Source organism: Triplophysa dalaica, chromosome 8 (assembly GCF_015846415.1).
Source record: "Triplophysa dalaica isolate WHDGS20190420 chromosome 8, ASM1584641v1, whole genome shotgun sequence".
Classification (NCBI taxonomy): domain Eukaryota; kingdom Metazoa; phylum Chordata; class Actinopteri; order Cypriniformes; family Nemacheilidae; genus Triplophysa; species Triplophysa dalaica.
In genome coordinates, this window is record NC_079549.1 from 10,822,291 (window position 1) to 10,840,940 (window position 18,650).

The following is an 18,650-nucleotide window of genomic DNA, read 5'->3' on the forward strand; positions in this document are numbered from 1 at the left end:
TTGTATTTTAATTTGGGGATGAAATATGCTTTTTATTTATCACTAATTGCATTGCTGTAAATCACTGAACACACTAGTTGTTGAGTGGTGTTAAATTATGATGTTTGTTGTAGGCGGAGTACTCCGAGCTGGTGGAGGCTCTTCTCTCCAGTCAGAGGGATGCTGTCATCTATCAGCGGCTGGCAGACGCATTTATCAACCTTACCGCCAGCAGCACACCTCCAACCATGGACCGCAAACAGAAAATGGCCTTCCTTAAGAGTCTGGAGGAGTTTGTTGCCAATGTGGGAGGGCTTCTTTGTGTCAAATAAACTGCTCCCTCCAGCAACTTGTTCCCCTCTACCATTCAAAGAAGCCTTTTCAACATGCCAAACTATGGAGATGTTCAGAGCGACGCAGTTGGAGCACTGATAGCACTGCTCTGCCCTGAGTCTTCAGAAACATGCCTGCAGAGCAAAGGGAAGCTAAGGAGGCCAAATACAGAGAGGGGACGACTGCCGGGGTCCTCAAATAAATCGATGATGGACAGAGGGGACCCTTTCTGAAATTAACTTATTGCTCCCCTCTTTACACACGCATACACACCCAAACTGTTTTGCAGACATCTCTCCTTCAGTGCCTTCTTATTTGGTTTCTCATTTCTCAGATCCAGCTGTATATACGGCGACAAATAGAACAGTGACTTTCTGAGAAGTGTGAGCCGTGGTTGCCATGACAACAAAGATGCCTTTCCCATTGAAACTGTCATTGCAGAAAGGCCGTTTCAAAATAGAAACCAGATCACTGCGTGTTTAAGGGTGTATATATTTTCGAAGAGACAAAAATGAAAGTGTTTAAGAGCAAAAAGGACTGAAATGTTTTTATAAGATTATAGTTGATGGAATTTCAGATTTTTTATGATGACTTCACCTGAAGGAAAGAAGGGGGCTAGATTACATTTTTCTTTGGATTGATTGTGGTTTTAATGTTTCGCCCTGATCACAGCAGTACTGAAAGTGTTTCGACAAGACTTGATCTCTGATCATCTTTGGACGTTTTTCACTGTCACGTCGCCTGATGTGCCCATTAAGTTTGTTTTTTCTGACTTCCAGTAAAGTTCCACATACACTAGCACACGTGCATACTCAGAATTGTGGAACAGTGACCATTGCTGTAGCAATACAAAATACCAAAAATGATGATAACTGAGGGATGTTACGTTTTATTCAGATTATGACTATTTCCATTGTTCAAAGCACTAATTCTCTTGTTTTGGAATGCCTGAAATGACCTGTAAAAGTGTACATAAACTTGCTGTAAAAACGGGTGTCGTCTTATTTGGCCATGCATATATTGTTTGTCTGTCAAGTGCTGTGTGCTTGTTCTGGACACACTGAGGTGCCCTACTATGTGAACGCCAAACGAGCGCAATTGTTCCTCTGCGGCCACCGTAGTATGGAACACGTGTGTGTGTGTGTTTGCAATGAGAGTTCTGGTCCAAGTTAATGCTTTATGCTTATATTGAAATTAAGCTCTAAGGTGAGTTCTTAGTCTATTTAACGTAAGTATATTTGCTAATCGTTGCCTTCAGCATAACGTTACTGTATTTCGTTTACTTCACGTGCGTTAATTCTCGTGTCATTTGTGAAGGCTTTGCTATCATGAGCGACAGTGAAGATGATGTGCCGCAGCTCTCTGCGGAAACATTTGCAGCTTTACAAGAGTTTTATTCCGAAAGTGGAAGGACGGGACATAAACAAGACTCAGACCCGACTGATAAATTCTCTGTCGGTGCCATGGAGGAAGACTGGGTAAAGTTTGAGTAGTACGGACAGCTGTCATTGTGAAATATGGATAAATCGTTTTTGTGTATTTATCTGGCTTATAAACAATCAGTTCATTCGTTCTTTTCAACAGCATATGAGTCAGTTCTGGTACAATGAGGAGACTGCCACACGGTTAGCTGAGGAAGTCATACAGCAGGCAGGAACAGATGGGAGGTAGGTTTCAAGCTCCATTGGTCACGTTTTTACACATGTTTTACTTGTGAATGTGTTTAAAAAAGACCACTGCAAAAAAGACATGCTTATAGATATCGTGCTAATACTGCACATGATAATATTGGAAATATTTCATCTGCACCCTTTTGAATTCCATCACGGTTGACAGATCTGATAGATTCTACTATCTTGTTATTGAGTCAAAATGTGACCCTGGGTCACAAAACCATTTTAGTAAAAGCCAAAAATACATTGTAGGCCTATGGGACAAAATGATCGATTTTTCTTTTATGCCAAAAATCATTAGGATATTAATAAAAGAACATGTTCCAGAAGTTATTTTGTAAATTTCCTATGATAGATATACAAGAACTTTATTTTTGTAAGTGGATAGGCTGCCACAGTGCCCCGTATTAACAACTTTGAAAGCAATTTTCTCAATATTTAATTTTTTTGCACTGTCAGATTCCATAGTTTTAAACGGTTGTACCTCAGCCAGATATTGTCCTATTCTAACAACTTGTACATCGATAGAAAGCTTATTTATTCAGCTTTCAGATTATGTACAAATCTCAATTTCGAGAGGTAAACCTGGTTTTGTTGTCCAGAGTCACAAATGATACCGTAGTGTTGTTCCATCTTGTTCATACGCCAAAACTGATAGATCTAACTATCCTGCAGACTTTGATGTCAGAGGGGAGAACAGCAGGCAGGAGACAAACTGATGTTATGATAAAATGAACAAAGTTTATTGTAGAGAAAAAACATAGTTGCGTTCAGATACTCTGACTTGAGTTCACTCTTATCTCCATCTAACTTCATCTGACTAGAAACACATTGAGCAGGTGTTATTTTACAAACAGACTGTGGAAAATAACTTCTTCACAACATCGTCTCATGATGTTATAGACCTTGAGAATGAGACCACTGCAAACTCATATACTTGTAAAGACAATACAAATGTAGCATCCAATAGAATGAAGAATATAGCATTAAGAAAAGTAATTTAGAATATAATAACTAGATAGAAATTAATATAATATATAACTAATAAAGTAAATATATAGCAAAATAAAGACGTTTAAGGAAATAAGACATTTAATGTTAAAACACAAAATGTATATTATGTACTCCCAAGTCAGAATTTCATCATATTTAGGAAATACACACACACAGAACAGGTTGCTTTTAAGAAATTCAGATCCTGCGATTCAGGTTAAAAACTCTCACTACCTCACTTGTATTTTGGGTGTGATCTTGGGTGTGATCTATGTATTTTGGGTGTGATCTATAAGAGGAATTTGACTTATATTATTATTTTAAATAAATTGTATCCATCTACATTGTGCAATCATATTTTTTTCATGTATTCTGTAGTCCATAAGAAATGTGTAGTGCATCCCATAAGCATTATTTATTAAACGCATTGAGATGTGCTTGGGTATGTGACATTGAAAGACCTGAATTGAGTGTCTCTGATTAAAGAGGCATCCAAAATGTAATGGGCTAAAGGTTACAGGAAATGGTTGAGAAGCACAGACTTAAGGATTTGTCTGGAGTGTATATTTTGAATTCAGGACAGTAAACATTGACAAATCTGGCATCACTGAGGTGCTGTACATCACAGAGTTTTCAAGAAAGTATTTGATCTGATACCACTGCCTTGTTTATTGTACTCCTTCACTCTTTCAAATGTTTATTGTCATTGGCTGTAGGATAGCTTGTGTGAGTGCACCCAGCATTTATCAAAAGCTAAAGCAGATGGAATCTGACAGACCAGACAGTGCATCAGCGGTTCTTCTGGAGTTTGATCGACGTTTTGCAGCATATGGAGATGAGTTCATCTTTTACGATTACAACAATCCTCTGTGCCTACGTGAGGATATTCTTCCACAGAGCTTTGACATCGTCATCGTAGACCCACCGTACCTGTCAGAGGAGTGCCTTAGCAAGGTGGCGCTTACCGTTAAATACCTCACTAAGGGCAAAATCTTGCTCTGTACAGGTGAGCGGATGAGTTATAATTCGTCCAACCTTTGTGGTATTGTCTTTGTAAATATTACACCAGTGTTAGAAGAAACGTTCACCCAAAAATGAACATTCTGTCATCATTTATTCAATATCTTTTGCGTTTTGTGTTGTAAAATGACAAGAGAATAAGGAAGTTTGTAACCGAACAATTCCGGCATTAACCTGCATTTGTTTTGTGTCCGTACAATAGAAGTCAACAGGTAAAGCCGTTGTTCGGTTACCAACATTTTTTTAAATATATTTTTTGAATGTTCTGCAGAAGGAAAGTCATACAGGTTTGAAATGACAAGAGGGTGAGTAAATGATGACAGAATTAAAAATTTGGGGTGAACTATCCCTTTTAAGTTCACCAAAAAAAACAAATTGTCAAAATTTACTCATCGTATACATTTCTTTGTTCTGCTAGAGACAAAGGAATATATTTGAAAGAATCTCATTAAGCAGATAGATCTCCTCCCCAATTGACTCCCATTTATTTCCCTACTATGGCAGTAAATGAGGGATGAGATCTGTTCAGTTACTGAAATTCTTCCAAATAAATTGCTTTGTGTTAAAAAGAACAAAGAAATTCATACAGGTCTGGAAACACCCGTCGGTGAGTAAATGGTGGCAGAATTTTTATTTTTGGGGTGAACTATCACTTTAAAACTTGTGAAGCTTAAACACCTGCTTGGACTTAACTGGTTAAATGTGCAGTTATCTTTATGGTCGCTGCATTCTAATCTTGACTTTGTTCTTACAGGTTCTATTATGGAGGAGCATGCAGGGAAACTTATGGATCTGAAGATGTGCAGTTTTTTACCAAAACACAGTCACAATCTGGCGAATGAGTTCCGCTGTTACATCAACTATGAATCAAGTCTTCTCTGATGAAAATGCTTTTGATCAGACACTTAAATCTACCCTTTCCACTTGGACATGTGCAGACGATCATTCGGAACAATCAATACTCTCACTCCAGGATCCAGATTTAGAGTGGAATATTTGGCTGTTCATGATAGATCTGAGATCACCATCTTTAATTATATTGCTGGCTGACTTGTGGGTTTAGTTCATCAGTCATACAGACATTGAAGCAGGGCCAGTTCCAGGCATGGGCAGGGGTGGGCTGAGTAAATAAATGAGTTTATTTTAAACAGCATTTAAAAGTAATTGTGCAGTAAAGTTTTATTCATTTATTATAACGGGAGTTTTTCTAGATCTTATTTTCTGTTGATATTATTTGTTGCAATAGGCTAGAATTTAATCTATAGATGCTCAGCAATGACTGAAAGCTCCCGCTTCAGAAAAATCTGTCTCCCTCTATCTCAAACACCCCAATTCATGCTGCAGAAGGTAGCGAAACACTGTGCAAAATAGTTTAGTTTAGGGACACTGCGCGCACACAGACCTCATAAACAACAGCAGATATGATGTGAAGTTCATTGTACAGTGTAATTAGATTCAAACTAGAGTTATTTGCTCAATTAAACAGAAGTCATGATCGTTCAGTGATGGGGATTCTTAGCCCACTTTATAGGCTTCTATTTATGTCCAGTTTACTTAACCGCCTTAATAATACATAAAACATCAGTAAAATCAAACGCACACAATTACTATATAAAAGGCAATAATCAACAATAATTATTTTTGTTTTAATCTCTCAGTCTACTGTTATGAATGGGTGTTTTTTATATATCCTGCATGTATTGCAGTCATATATTTCATTGTTTGTTGAATTCCAACAAAAGCAAACCCTAAGAGTGACAGTCAGCAATATGAAAGCATGAGAGCATGATAATAAACTAATGAAAAAATCTCGGTTATTTCACAAAACATCTTTTTTTTTTACTTTTTCTAACATTTACACTTTTGTGTTGCTAAAAACTATATTTTGTGACTGCAGATCGTCTTTTGTGTTGTTTGGACCCGCAAAAAAATTCTACATTTTTATATGAAATTTGGGAGAAATGTTCACAGAAATAAACAAAATGATAATTTTATAAAAAATTTTTTTGAAAATAGTCTCTTCATTTTTGTGGCTATATACTGTGTGTGGTAAATAACCCACCAGGATATCAGTTAGCCCACCCTTTTGCACCTGTTAGGAACCATTAAAGACGATTATATCAAACAGTATAATATCGATAGTGATGAAGACATTGTGATTAATTTAATTGAGTTCTATATAATACAGTATAAACTAGATGTGTGTGGAACCAGTGTATTTAAAGCAATAATATGAGTAGGTCCATCGGCATAAACTCAAAATAAATGGTTTCCCTTTTAAATAGTGTAAATGGTTAAAATTCATGCATGTTTTTAAAAGCAACATGTCTGGTCATTCCTTTTCTGCTTGTACACAGCTGAATGGTATTAGCTATTGTACACCATGGTGTTGACAGGCCTGTTCCAAGAATTTGGGATTTTTCAATGGTTATTTTTGGCACCAAAGTTTCCTTTGGCTTGGCACTCCAGACTAGAATCTGGAATTGAAGGATCATTTACACTATCTACCTTAATTTCTTACAATAGTTTCAGGTGTATAGAAACAAAAAAGTGGGATGAGTAATGGTGATGTAGAACTGGCAACCCTATCAGCTCAGTTAAAATGTTTTAAGGTGGAAACTGTAGTTTTAGGCGCTACTCTTTTCCCAGTTTGCTTGCCCTTTCGTGTTTTTCTGTCTTTTTCCAATACTGGCAAACAAGTACAACCCACGGCGACGGACACGTAGCTCTCAATGTAGGAATGACGTCCTCCGGCACACGAGCCGACGCGGCGCAGCACGACGGTGGGCACGTAGACTGGAATGCTTCGGAAGCGGTCACTCTCCTCCCCGCTTGGACCGGTCAGGCATCCCTTACACAAGCAATAGGCCTCCGGGAGAAATCGAGGGTACCTCGCAGAATCGTGGGAGATTCTACAATCAAACAAAAAAAGAGTTTTATTTTATGCCACATATAAGATTAAACGCCCGTATGAGTAAACGAGAATTGTACAACAATAGATTAAAAGATCTTGAAAAATAAAGAAAGGATTTGTCGAGTCTTGGATTGCAACCTACCTGTACGCCCAAGGCGAGAGGCTGAGCAAGTTTACGGGGGTACGTGATCTGTCACGCGCTAGGCGATTCACTGATGTGCAGGTGAGATTCTGTCGCTCTGGAGGCGCGAGCTGAAGGGTGTGATGAAAAGCACTAAGCACACCGACCGAAAGTCTCCCGAACATCTGCTCTAGAACTTCCTCCGGCATGTCCAGACAGCGGGTCCTGTGAGCTCTCCTGGACACCTTGAGTCCCCGTTCACCCAGCGCGCTACCGCAATAACACATCACCAGAAGCGCCAAAACAGCCCGCATTTCTCATATAATTCAGATTTTTGACAAAGAAATAATAATACAAATCTTCAGTTAGCTCGTCAAGATTTTGCGTGCGACCTCAATAAAGCTCCCAGCTGTTCCCGTCTGTGCCGTGAATGCGCTCAACTTTCCACTCAGATAGCTACTGGGCGGACTATGATACTGAATACCGAAAGCTCAATGGAACAAGTATAAAATGTACTCATACGGATAACAAAAATACATAATATTAGTAGACACACTAAAGATGAAGAAATGTTTATGTTTATATCCATATTAAGGCGCTATGTCGTTAAGTAGCCTATATTGTGCCATGCAAACATCATAAAACATTTACTAATCAAACTGACAAGATATGCATCACAATTCTCTTTTTATTTTATGCAATTAATATGGTGCACTCAATTAAAACGCGTATAATTACATGATGAAGTGGAATAAATAAAGGAATATATTTTCTAAATATTTTTACAACTGCTGGTAATCTAAAATAAAACATATACAACAGATACAGTAAACAAAACATGTTGTTGGTCGAGGACAATCCAGACAAATGTAGTCTCAGTGTAAAAATGAATTGTATTGGGCAAATATTCAATATTAACATTAAATCCAAAGAATTTCTGCAAAGCAGAATGACAAAGTCTTAAGATCTGGTATTACTCAGGCAGTAAGTCATCTCCCAGCTCTTCATCAGCAAAATCATCTTCCTCATTACGTTTCTTTGCAGCAGTTTTCGGTCTCTGGATTTGTGGCCCCAACGGATCGACATAAGAGGCATCTGAAATGTTGAGAATTTAAAACGAGTACAGGTCAAGCCAGTTGATACATTGAGTAAATCAGCCTGCACAAAGCAGAAAATAAATATTTGAAAAGATTGTGAAAATGTAATAAGTAATGTCCCATAATGAACAGACAAGGGTTATCATTTTCAACAAGCTGACAATACATTTGTTAGCCTGGACAACAAAACCAGTCTAATGGGTAAACTTTTCGAAATCAATATTTTTACATCATTTGAAAGCGTAATAATATAGCTTTCTATTGATGTGTGGGTTGTTATGATATGATCATATCTGCCGGAGATATAACTGTTTAAATATCTGGAATCTGAGGGTGCAAAAGAACCAAAATATTGAAAAAATTGCCTTTGAAGTTGTTAATAAGAGGCACTATTACTGGTCATCTACTCACAAAAATAAAGTTTTGAAATATTTAGGGCAGGAAATTTACAAAATATATTCACGGAACATGATCTTTACTTAATATGCTAATGGAAGAAAAATCGATAATTTTGACCCATACAATGTATTTTTGGCTTGAACTTAAAATGTTCCCGTGCTACGTAAGATTGGGTTTGTGATCCAGGGTCAGATTAATGCAATTAACACACAACAAAGAACCATTCAGTATTTGCATAAAAATTTGGGATAAAACCCACCTTGGTTTAACACTACCAGCTTTGGAACTGCAACATCATGTTTCCATTCACTGTATTGTATATATATATATATAAAAGAATTGACTCGTTTCTCACCTATTTCCTGCTTGTTGCTGGCCTCATATGGCTCATTGGATCCTGGAAGCGTCTTCAGTTTAACACTCAGCCGCTCACCCTTGGCACTGGTGCCATGGTTGCTCTGTCCACTGTCTGAGAAAACACAACCAAGCAGTTAATGCTGCACTTTGCAAACACGGCTGGAGTGAGAATTATTGCCCAACACATTTGGTCAAATAGTTCTGAACAACAGGAAAGAGAGTTATTAACATTATGTGATGCCACACAGATGTTAGAAAGCTAGATAATGTAAAGCAACAGCTCAAGCTTGTAGTTACAAAAGTTGTGGTACACAGGTATCCTACTAAATGTAAAGTGAGTTTGATCATGTATCATATGGTTTGCATAACTGAGAGCATTTGGGTTTATAAACAGCTGGGTTTCACATCTAGACAGGATGACAGGAACAGAGCACTGAGGGGCAGCCGTGAGACCAGAGTCTGGCAGAAGGTAAATATAAAATCTTTAAAGTTCCCAGTTATAAAGCAGAGGTCATTAAAAAGAAAATTCCTTCTCTAACCTAAAACGTGGAATATACTGGTTCATCCTCCCAAACTCAAGAGCAAATGTAACGCAAACTTAATAAGTAAGTAGAGTTTAAGAAGAGTGATTCTTTTGGTTTATAAAACTAGTGTTGCCTTTATTTCCGAATCACAACAGGTACTAAATGGACATTTAAAGTACAATAATAAAATGGTGAGGTGGTGTTCAGGAGGGTACGTGTGACATTTTTTACTGGTTTATTTGCACTCAGTGCTGTGCAAACAGAAAGCAGTAGAGGGGCTGGAAACACTCTATCAGGACTATTCTCTGGAAAGAGTGGTTTTGGCAGAGATGACAATGTCAGGCTTTAACACCACATGTTTGTGTTTTATTGTGTCGCGATTTAATTTATGTCCTTTGATCTTTGGATGCAGCATCATTTAGAGGAATTTAAGGCTTTAAAAGAGCATCTTGGCATATCCAGTGCTCTCAACCAGTGGGTTTGAAGTTACTCATGCTGCTTGTAGCTGTTAAGTTAAACAAATAGGCATTTTTGTTTTTACCACACAGAGGTTTAATGATCAGAGCTGCGAAGCAGAACATAATACATACCTCTGCCCTGTTCCAATGCAGGGCTATATTTAGCTTCAGAGCGAGAAACTGCAGACAAAACAAACAAAAAGAGAAGAAAACAGAATTCTGAGGACAGTGATAAGAAGAGGCTGGAAACGAGGATAGACAGAGAACTCAGAGAGCTGGGCGAGGGCTACACGAGTGAGGATGCACCATGCAACAACATCAGAAGACAGCAGTGGATTATTTTTTGAACACAATGGTCTCCCACTGTATAAAACTAAAAATAAACGCAGCATTGTCTGTGGAGCTTAGTTATAACGGCAGAGCACAATGTAGCCAGGCTCACTCACGGGTACAGTAGCGACAGCTTATTTGTGAGCAGAACGCCATGCCTGTTGTACAGTTGTAAAAGAAGAGCTCATAAACGTCTGTAATCTGTAGTGTGTGTAGTCATACCACTGGCTCTCAGAGGAGGGGTAGTGATGGGGCTTGAGCTGCTCCCTTTCAGGCGTACAGCCATGAAGAGAAGATAAACAGAGAAATAGAACAGACAGAAACAGATTACTAAAAAAATGAAATTTGAGGAAAAATAAAGATAAACGAACAGATCAGTTCCCAAAATATTCTGAAGAATGTTAGTAACCAAACAAGACTGGGCCACATTGACTTCCATTGTGTGGACACAAAACCACAGAGACAATGTGATACAATACCAGGATACAATATTTTCATAATTACTTTAATTCTATTGCTCTACACTACAGCATAGCTCATCATTAAGATCACAGTTAGGGAGTGTGGGTTTACTTCATTATTTTGACTGTTCACAACTGCTTTTACAACACCATGTCTGTTCTATTCTACATGCAGATGTGAGTCATTGTACAACTGGACTTTTTTGGGTTTGACCCACTTCCTAATGCGTTGCGAGAAGAAAATATTAAAATAAGAGAGCAGTTAGATGGCCGATAACACTTGCATCCTTAAAGATGAATGTTAAACTGTATCAGAAACAGAATCACCTTTAATCTCAGAACTACCTGATGCACCCAACTGAATATCACCTGAGATTAAATCCACATCCGATTGTCCAAAATACTTATTTACTATTACTAGTACCATATCTTCTATTGGTTTTGACATACTACAACCGAAACTCTACTGAGGATAAGGTTCTATAAAGTGTGTAATCTATCTAGGGAAAATAAAATGAATTACGTCACAGTCATACCAGTGGCTTTCTTAGGGGGAGTGAGTGTAAAGTTTGAAGTGTTTCCTGATCAGAGAAGGAAATGATAGGTTTGGGTTAAAAACCCAAAACTAAAAAAATATTTACAAGTAAGGAAAAGAGGATTTGATACAGATAATGAGTAGGATTTTTTCAAATAAAATCAAAAATGTCTCCTCACCACTTCCAGCACTGCCTTCTCTCCGACTCCGAGCGCTGCTCTCTCTCCCAGACCTCACCCTCTGAGACATCAGACAAACAGAATCACTACAGTGCCACATTACAGTAAACACAGTATGCATATTAGGCTTTTCAAGCTCTTTATTCTTGAATTTCACAAATGATATAAGACACAGCTGTATTCCTTATCATCAATCATTATTGTTTATTGTCAAGGAATAAGAAAGAATATTCATTTTCTCTTTATGGAAGCTACATTAAGAAAAGTTTTCCTGGCAAAGCAGATGGAGATAAACCATCTGGGGTCATTTCAGTATATTTCAACGTCAAAACTTGATTTAAAGGCAGCTGTTTCTCCTTCAAAAGATATGTGGGATCTAGCTTTTTTTGGTCACTCTTCAATCCCACGACAATTTTCTTCCATTTAAGGAGTCCAAAGAAGCCAACATTTAAGTAGAAGCATGAACAGAGTACCTGCTCTCTGATCTCCTTCATTTTCTCGACTTTCTTGAGTTTGGTGGCATAATCCTGAACCTCTTTTAATCCCATATCTGTGCACAGCCTGACCAGGAAGCGCAAACCTGCCCGACATGGAAACAAATGATATGAAGAGTTTCTATTTGACCACAGAGAATCTGTATATGAAAGGTAGAAATTCTGATGTGTACATTCAATGTTTTCTGGAAATTTCCGATGAATGTCCTTGTAGGTCTCAAGTGCTTTTTGATAATTTCCTAAAGACATAAAAAGGTGTATAATTACTTTTTTGAAATGTCCATTTTCGCAAATTGTGTCAGTTAAAATAGGTTAGTTAAAATCAGTTTCCTACCACTTCTTCTGTAACAGCTGGCCACCATTAGCTGCCACTTTACCTGTGTTGGTCTGAAATTATTGTCAGGTTATTTACAAAAATCTGTATTGTACAAGTACTTGACTGTACACAAGAATGATGTAACAATGAGAATACTGACAGATAATAAATGCAGATTTCATGAGTAACTTACTGAATAAGGGTCGCTCTCTCGAAATACTGAATAGCTTTCTCGCAGAACTGGGTGTCGATGTAATATGCACCCAACCATTCAATGACACTTATGTTTGAGGGAAAATACCTGTATGACTGAACAAAAAAACACACCATTTAAAACCCGTCAAAAGGATAGTTCACCAAAAACTATTATTTAAACACATATATTAATACTGTATATGAAATGAATTTTGAATGAGATAAGGATCCCCATGCTTTACCTCATAATAGTACTGGAAAGCCTGCGTTTTATCTCCTTCATTATCATATAGATCTCCCAGCTTGGCAAGCACCTGAGCATCTGTGGGGGTCACACTGGTGAGCTGCATCAGCCATTCAATGGCCTGGTGAGGGTCCTCCAACATCTCATATCTAAATCTGATTAAGGAACATACATCCATACTCGTTCGGGCGGTTTCCCGGTCAAGGTTTTTCTTAAACCAGGACTAGGGCTTAGTTAATTTAGGATTTTTAGGTTGTTTTTAAAAACATTGTAGTGGAGTAGGCGGGGCGAGACCGTGGTTCGAGACCGGTGAGTAATTGTTAAAGAGCGCCAGCTGTGCGCGCACCGGTCTCGAATCACATAGGAGATCGGGAGCATATAAGAGAACGAGCGACCAGACCGTCGAAGAGAGAGGACAGGGCCCGAACATGTTTATGTTTGTATTTATGGTGTATTCGCCGGCCGTCGACCGTGAGGGGCAGCCGGCTGTCTTTTTACTTTTGAATTACTACTTAAATGTTTATTTAAATGTCTGCCGGTTCCCGTCTCCTTCCTTCCCTACTTTGAATCTCTCTACAAACATATATTATAAAAAAAACATACCTGTGTGAATCTTTAGACAAAACAATGCACTGATATATTTCAAGATAAGGCATCACGACACCTCTAACATTTTAGTTAGTCTGGGGTTATTACTAAACCCTCTGTGGCAAACCACCCCTTTAAAATTAAACTACACCTGAGCTCAAATTCTATATCATGTTTAATTTTAAGTACTGTAGTTTTAGATACCATGAGCTGGTTATTATTTAAAAAAGCCTACAAAAGCGGTAAGAAGCCCTATGCAATATCAGTTGCCCTGGACAACAACAGTAATTTAGTGGTCAGCACCTAAAATAAGACCCTAAGAGGAGTCTAATAAAGGATACAGGCTGGCCAACTGGTACATGACTTGAGCGCTGTTTCTGAGGATAGCATGCAGCTTGTGGAAACAGTCCAGAGCTTCCTCTAGTCTACCAAGTCTCTTATAGGTCAAACCTGTTCAGGATACATTAGAAATGTACTAAATTACAGACACTTTCATATATTATTTAAGATGAAAAAATTGCTCCGTATTCCACAAAGAACTAGTTAAAAAAGACTGTCTCATGTTTTCATTCAAAGATGTCGTAAGTCACGACGCACCTAAGTTATAGAGACCCTCAGTGCAGGACGAATCATTGCGAAGAGCTTCCTTATAAAATTCTGCTGCTTTCTCATAGTCCTCCTTTACAAACTCAGTGTTGCCCTTGTTAATGAGGGCAGCAGGGTTGTAGCGGTCAGCGCTCATGGCCAACTCGGCATAGCGGTCAGCCTGATCATAATCCTTTTCCTGAAGAAGACACACAAACGGATGTACACAAGGGCACGTCTTAACACAATGTAACAAACATCAATGCTCGGTTCTTTTAGGAATATACTCCATAGCTTTGTACTCACCAAAAAGTAGAGAAAGGAAAGGTTTGTAGCAGCAGCACTTTTCACCCGACTGTCCTTCTTCTCAAACATCTTCAGAGTCTCAACTGCCTAAATGCGAATCATTCAAAAAAAAAATCCTCATTTATTTGCAAAATAAAAAGTTACATTTCATGTGTCGCTACATAAAATGGGTGAAGCAATATAACACAACACAACATAAACGACACACGTGTACACAAGGCCTAGAGCAGACAAACACACATTCTCCAACAACACATACCTCAGCCTCAAGAGTCATGCAGATGGACAGATAATAAAAACAAAAGAACACAGATAATTGAATGTGTACTGTATAAAAAGACAGAAACAAGGGTTCCACACAGACAAGGAGCATTATGGCCCTTTTCTGTGGAAATACTGTAAGTCAAAAGCAATATCATCCCATTGTGTGTCTGCAGATATACCTGTTTAAAGTCCCTCTGTCTTAAGTAAGTAATAGCTTTGTTGATCTCCAAGTCATTTGCCAACTCCACATATTGTGAACCCTTCACTATGTCTACACACCTGCAAAGGTACCAGAGTCAATGAGGGACATTTCATGGAAGAGGATGACACCTCACCGTGGAATACATCAATCACTCACCAGTCAAACCCAGCCGCGAATGATGATTCTATGGCTGGGGCGATAAGCTTAGCTGATGTCATGATGTATTTTTCTGCTAGGGCTTTCCTAGGTGAAACAAACAAAGAAAACTTCTGATGACCAATGTATATTCGCTGAAGTAGAATACTTAAACAAAAAGATGTAGTCTTATAGATCTAAGAGCATGCTTTAGAATACCTCTCCCTTTCCATCTGGTGAAGCTTATCATTCTTTATAGCCTCAATTACCATGTTTGCATGAGGGTCATCCTAAATTAAAAAATTAAAACGTTTTAAGAAAACAACAGAGTCAATTTGTATGACACCCTCTTGTCATTTCAAACCTGTATGACTTACTTTCCTCTGCAGAACACAAAATAAGATATTTTGAAAAATGACTTGTATTGGTTTTTCTTTTACAATAGAAGACAATGAGGACCACTGTTTTTTGGTGACCAACATTTTCTAAATATTTTCTTTTATCTTCTGCAGGACAAAGAAAATCACACAGGTCTAAAATAACAACAAGGTAAACGATAACAGAATTTTCATTTAGAAGGGGAACTATTCCTTTAACTACACACTCACATTTGGAGAGATATTCTTGTCTTCATCATCAATCTCAAGAGGCACACTGATGAGTTTCTGGAAGGCTTTCTTCATCCTCTCACGGTCTCCGATGGCGTAGTAGCACAGGATGAGGTTAAACCCTGTCTTTATGTTGGGACTCTCACTCATGATGTATTCAAAGGAGGTTATGGCATCTGAGTACTGACCCATGTGTATGAACACAACCCCAATGTTCTGCATGATCTTTATCCTACAGCATGAAAGAAAAAAAATCCACTTTTAAAACCTGCTGCCTGTTTAAATGAATAAAATATATGCATGCTGTTCATTAGATTTAGTATCACTTACCTCATTGCATTGTGGGCATTTGAGATCTGATCCAAAGCCATGCGATAAAACTTGATGGCTTTTGTGTAGTTTTTTTGCTTGAAATAGATATTTGCCATGTTCACTTTTAATCGTCCTACAGTAGAGAGAAAAACATTTATTATATCAAAGGAAGGTTCAATACATTTACATTTAGCAGACGCTTTTATCCAAAGCGACTTAGGGGAAAACAATAGAAGCAATATGTGAAACAAAAGAACAACAATGTATAGGTGCAGTACAACTGGTCTCACTTTGCCTACCACAGTCTACGAAGCTTAGATTTTTTTTTAATGAAAGTAGAAAATAAGTAGAACACTGTACTAATATATTAGTGTATAATTAATATATACTGTTTTTTTAAAAAGTAACTATTACAATGTCCTTAAAATTACATTTCATGCAGTGTGTAATAATTGTGTGTGAATGTAAGCAGTCTGCCAAGTTGTAAAGCCGAAAGGGAACGAATAACAAATGATTGGCTTGAGGAACAAGGAGTCGACTATGAATCACTCCAAATTCAGTTCAGTTCTCGGTGTAATGCCCGTCTACGTACGGGGTAGACCAATCACAGCACACTAGACCTTCTGACCAATCACATTTACATTTAGTCATTTAGCAGACGCTTTTATCCAAATCGACATACAAATGAGGTAAATAATGGACATCAGACAACATTGACATCAGAGTAGGCTGACAGAAAGGAGGAGATTAGACATTCAAATCACTGAACGAATCATTTGAGAGTCAGCCAAGAAGGAAGGTAATATAACTGCCTATTATTAGAAAATCTAAGTGTTTTTACACCTTGTATGTACGTACACTTGTTGTTTGACACTCCATAAACCACAGTAGGACCTTAAAAATCACAAAATATTTACTCTTTAAAACAATTTTGAAATCCTCTCACCGGCATTATTGAACATTTTATTCTTCACAATGACTTGGTAAGTGTTCAGGGCCTCTGTATACATGTCATTATTGGCATACTGGTTGGCTAAATTAAACAGCACCTAAATAGAACAGAAAAGGTATCATATGAATGTTCGGTAAGAAGGACAGAATTCAATGTATACGTTTTATGCAGATTCTCACCGAGTAAGTCAGATCCAGATTGATGTGGTCTGCAGTGTCTGTTTGTTCTCTCTGCCTCACCAGAGCTCTTTCCTTCCTGCCTGCCTCTTTGGCTTTCTCTAGAGACTGTAGAATAATGATAAATCAGCATCTTTTCACAAAGTCCACTTTTATTCTCAGGATGTGTCGTGTGCTAGAATTGCTGAGGGTTGATAGCAAACAAACCCACCTGTTGTAAATCCCCACGTGCATGTGCGAGACAGCTCTCCTCTATTAAATCATTCACTTTCTTTTCCATGATCTTTATCTTCTCCTCTGGACTAAACAAGAAGAAAGTATTTTTAGTCTTTTGTGGCAGTCTTTCGGTAAAACTAAAAGTGCCATGTGGGACTACGAGAACAAAGGAACTCATACGTGTCATCATTCTTTGTCTCCAACGGAGGTGCTGGTCCTTTTGATTGTCCCAGCGGATCAAACGCTGAGCCTAGAAATACCATTTATATAAAGACACCGTCTCACGAACTAATTTTTGGTAGGTTTGATACAGTTCAAAAATAAGTTTAAAAGAATTTAATGAAGTCACCTTTAGCCAGTGATGAAGAGTATCCTGCTGCACGCACAGCAGTCATGGGACGGGCTGCACCATCCTTTATATCACACAAAAACACACTGATGATGAACACAGGCAAGCAATGTAAACGAAAAAGATCAAAAATGAAACCCACCTGAACAGCTCCGGTCATCGGTCTTCCTATTGCAGTACCAATAGGCATTCGAGACTAAAATATTATAGAAAATTAGAGTAATGTACAACATAGCATCAATATACTGTGCAACAGCATCATAGTTACTTCTTGACAGGTTAAGCTGAAAATTGCAAACTAAATTTAATGTCCTGACCCAGAATTATGCTTGCTTTTTTCTACTACCCCTTCTCTCACCTGTAAGAGTCTGACACCTTTCCTGACCTGACAGCGTTCTTCCTATGTACATACATTGATTCTGACATATTATATGTCTATGTTTAAAAAAAAAAGTCAAACATTGTTTGAATATTTATGCTTTACTTACTCCATAAGCTGTTCCAATTGGTCGCCCTCCAATAGCAGTGCCAGGATATTTTGCTGTCATCTAAAAAATGTTTTAATACATGGATTACAGTACATGTCTTTATGGAATAAAATGCATTTGCATGTGCTTTTCATCCGATACAGAAACACTTACTGGTGGTCTTCTTCCATAACTCGTCTTTACTGCCTGCTGAAAGCCCATGTCATTGTTTAGATCCTGCAAGGAATGGAAAGTTAAGATACATCCAAAAATAAAAGTTGCTTTTTAATAAATTCAAGAATAGAGTTGAAGTTCTTATTTACCTCGGAGTCAAACGTTGGATTGTAGTCATTGTAGCCTGTATAGAGGTCATTTTCCTCCTCTTCTGGGGCAAGATGCACGTTCTCCATGATCTGTGAAAAGGAAATAACATAAAACCCGTATAAATAATACAACAAGAGCTATTTCGTCTCATCTCTGAAAACAATGATGACAGTTCCATATATATCCAGACACAGATATGTCGGGAGAGAAGGAAGCATCAAGCTTTATAGTTTTTATTATCACATTTAATGTTAGTTAAAATTCAGATGAACAGTTCTTTGCCTCGGCTAGTTCATGAGGGTACGCAAGCAGCTCAAGTTAAGAAACGTAAACGTTGTGGAAATGAATTGCCAACGCCTGTGATTTGTAAATTAAGAAAAAGTTTAACTCACCTGCTCGACGGAAGAGTTTGTACGTTAGAATGATAAATGAAAATAAAAACACATAAAAAATCCCTTCAGTAGCGCAGCAGCTAGCTAACGGCACTGAATGTGCTGTTCCGGTTGCTAGGATACAGATGAGCGTTGCCGTAAACTACGCACGG

General features: G+C 38.0%; 4 protein-coding genes across 10 annotated transcripts in view; 2 read left to right on the plus strand and 2 right to left on the minus strand.

Moving 5' to 3' along the window:
• xpo4 (exportin 4) overlaps positions 1–1,291 on the plus strand; it is a 34,058-nt gene extending 32,767 nt beyond the window's left edge. For both annotated transcript variants that reach the window (XM_056755781.1, XM_056755782.1), the window contains one exon: positions 114–1,291. In XM_056755781.1, coding sequence (XP_056611759.1) covers positions 114–311 — 198 coding nt within the window. In that variant the 3' untranslated portion in view covers positions 312–1,291. The remainder of the gene's footprint in view (positions 1–113) is intronic.
• A 130-nt stretch (positions 1,292–1,421) lies between these two features.
• On the plus strand, positions 1,422–5,971 carry eef1akmt1 (EEF1A lysine methyltransferase 1). The gene is made up of 5 exons (XM_056754177.1): positions 1,422–1,518; positions 1,630–1,790; positions 1,897–1,979; positions 3,695–3,984; positions 4,753–5,971. The coding sequence occupies exons 2-5, from the start codon at positions 1,641–1,643 to the stop codon at positions 4,878–4,880; spliced, it is 651 nt and encodes a 216-aa protein (XP_056610155.1). The 5' UTR covers positions 1,422–1,518; positions 1,630–1,640; the 3' UTR covers positions 4,881–5,971.
• A 170-nt stretch (positions 5,972–6,141) lies between these two features.
• il17d (interleukin 17d) lies at positions 6,142–7,462 on the minus strand. Its single transcript, XM_056754178.1, has 2 exons — positions 7,055–7,462; positions 6,142–6,910 (listed from the first exon to the last, which is right to left on the minus strand). Exons 1-2 carry the CDS (start codon positions 7,345–7,347, stop codon positions 6,592–6,594), a joined length of 612 nt encoding a protein of 203 aa, XP_056610156.1. The 5' UTR covers positions 7,348–7,462; the 3' UTR covers positions 6,142–6,591.
• A 253-nt stretch (positions 7,463–7,715) lies between these two features.
• ift88 (intraflagellar transport 88 homolog) lies at positions 7,716–18,635 on the minus strand. 6 transcript variants are annotated; one of them, XM_056754168.1, is made up of 29 exons: positions 18,499–18,635; positions 18,106–18,195; positions 17,957–18,019; positions 17,804–17,863; positions 17,674–17,715; positions 17,458–17,511; positions 17,316–17,379; positions 17,147–17,216; positions 16,962–17,052; positions 16,754–16,858; positions 16,569–16,671; positions 15,641–15,755; positions 15,311–15,542; positions 14,922–14,992; positions 14,724–14,810; positions 14,545–14,644; positions 14,102–14,188; positions 13,808–13,994; positions 13,552–13,660; positions 12,621–12,771; positions 12,377–12,492; positions 12,202–12,254; positions 12,041–12,106; positions 11,847–11,953; positions 11,374–11,434; positions 10,421–10,465; positions 10,001–10,048; positions 8,885–8,998; positions 7,716–8,128 (listed from the first exon to the last, which is right to left on the minus strand). In XM_056754168.1, exons 2-29 carry the CDS (start codon positions 18,190–18,192, stop codon positions 8,007–8,009), a joined length of 2,610 nt encoding a protein of 869 aa, XP_056610146.1. In that variant the 5' UTR covers positions 18,193–18,195; positions 18,499–18,635; the 3' UTR covers positions 7,716–8,006. The 6 variants fall into 6 exon arrangements, with proteins under 6 accessions (XP_056610146.1, XP_056610147.1, XP_056610148.1 ...); XM_056754169.1 differs by lacking the exon at positions 17,674–17,715; XM_056754170.1 differs by lacking the exon at positions 10,001–10,048.
• Positions 18,636–18,650: the final 15 nt, after the last annotated feature.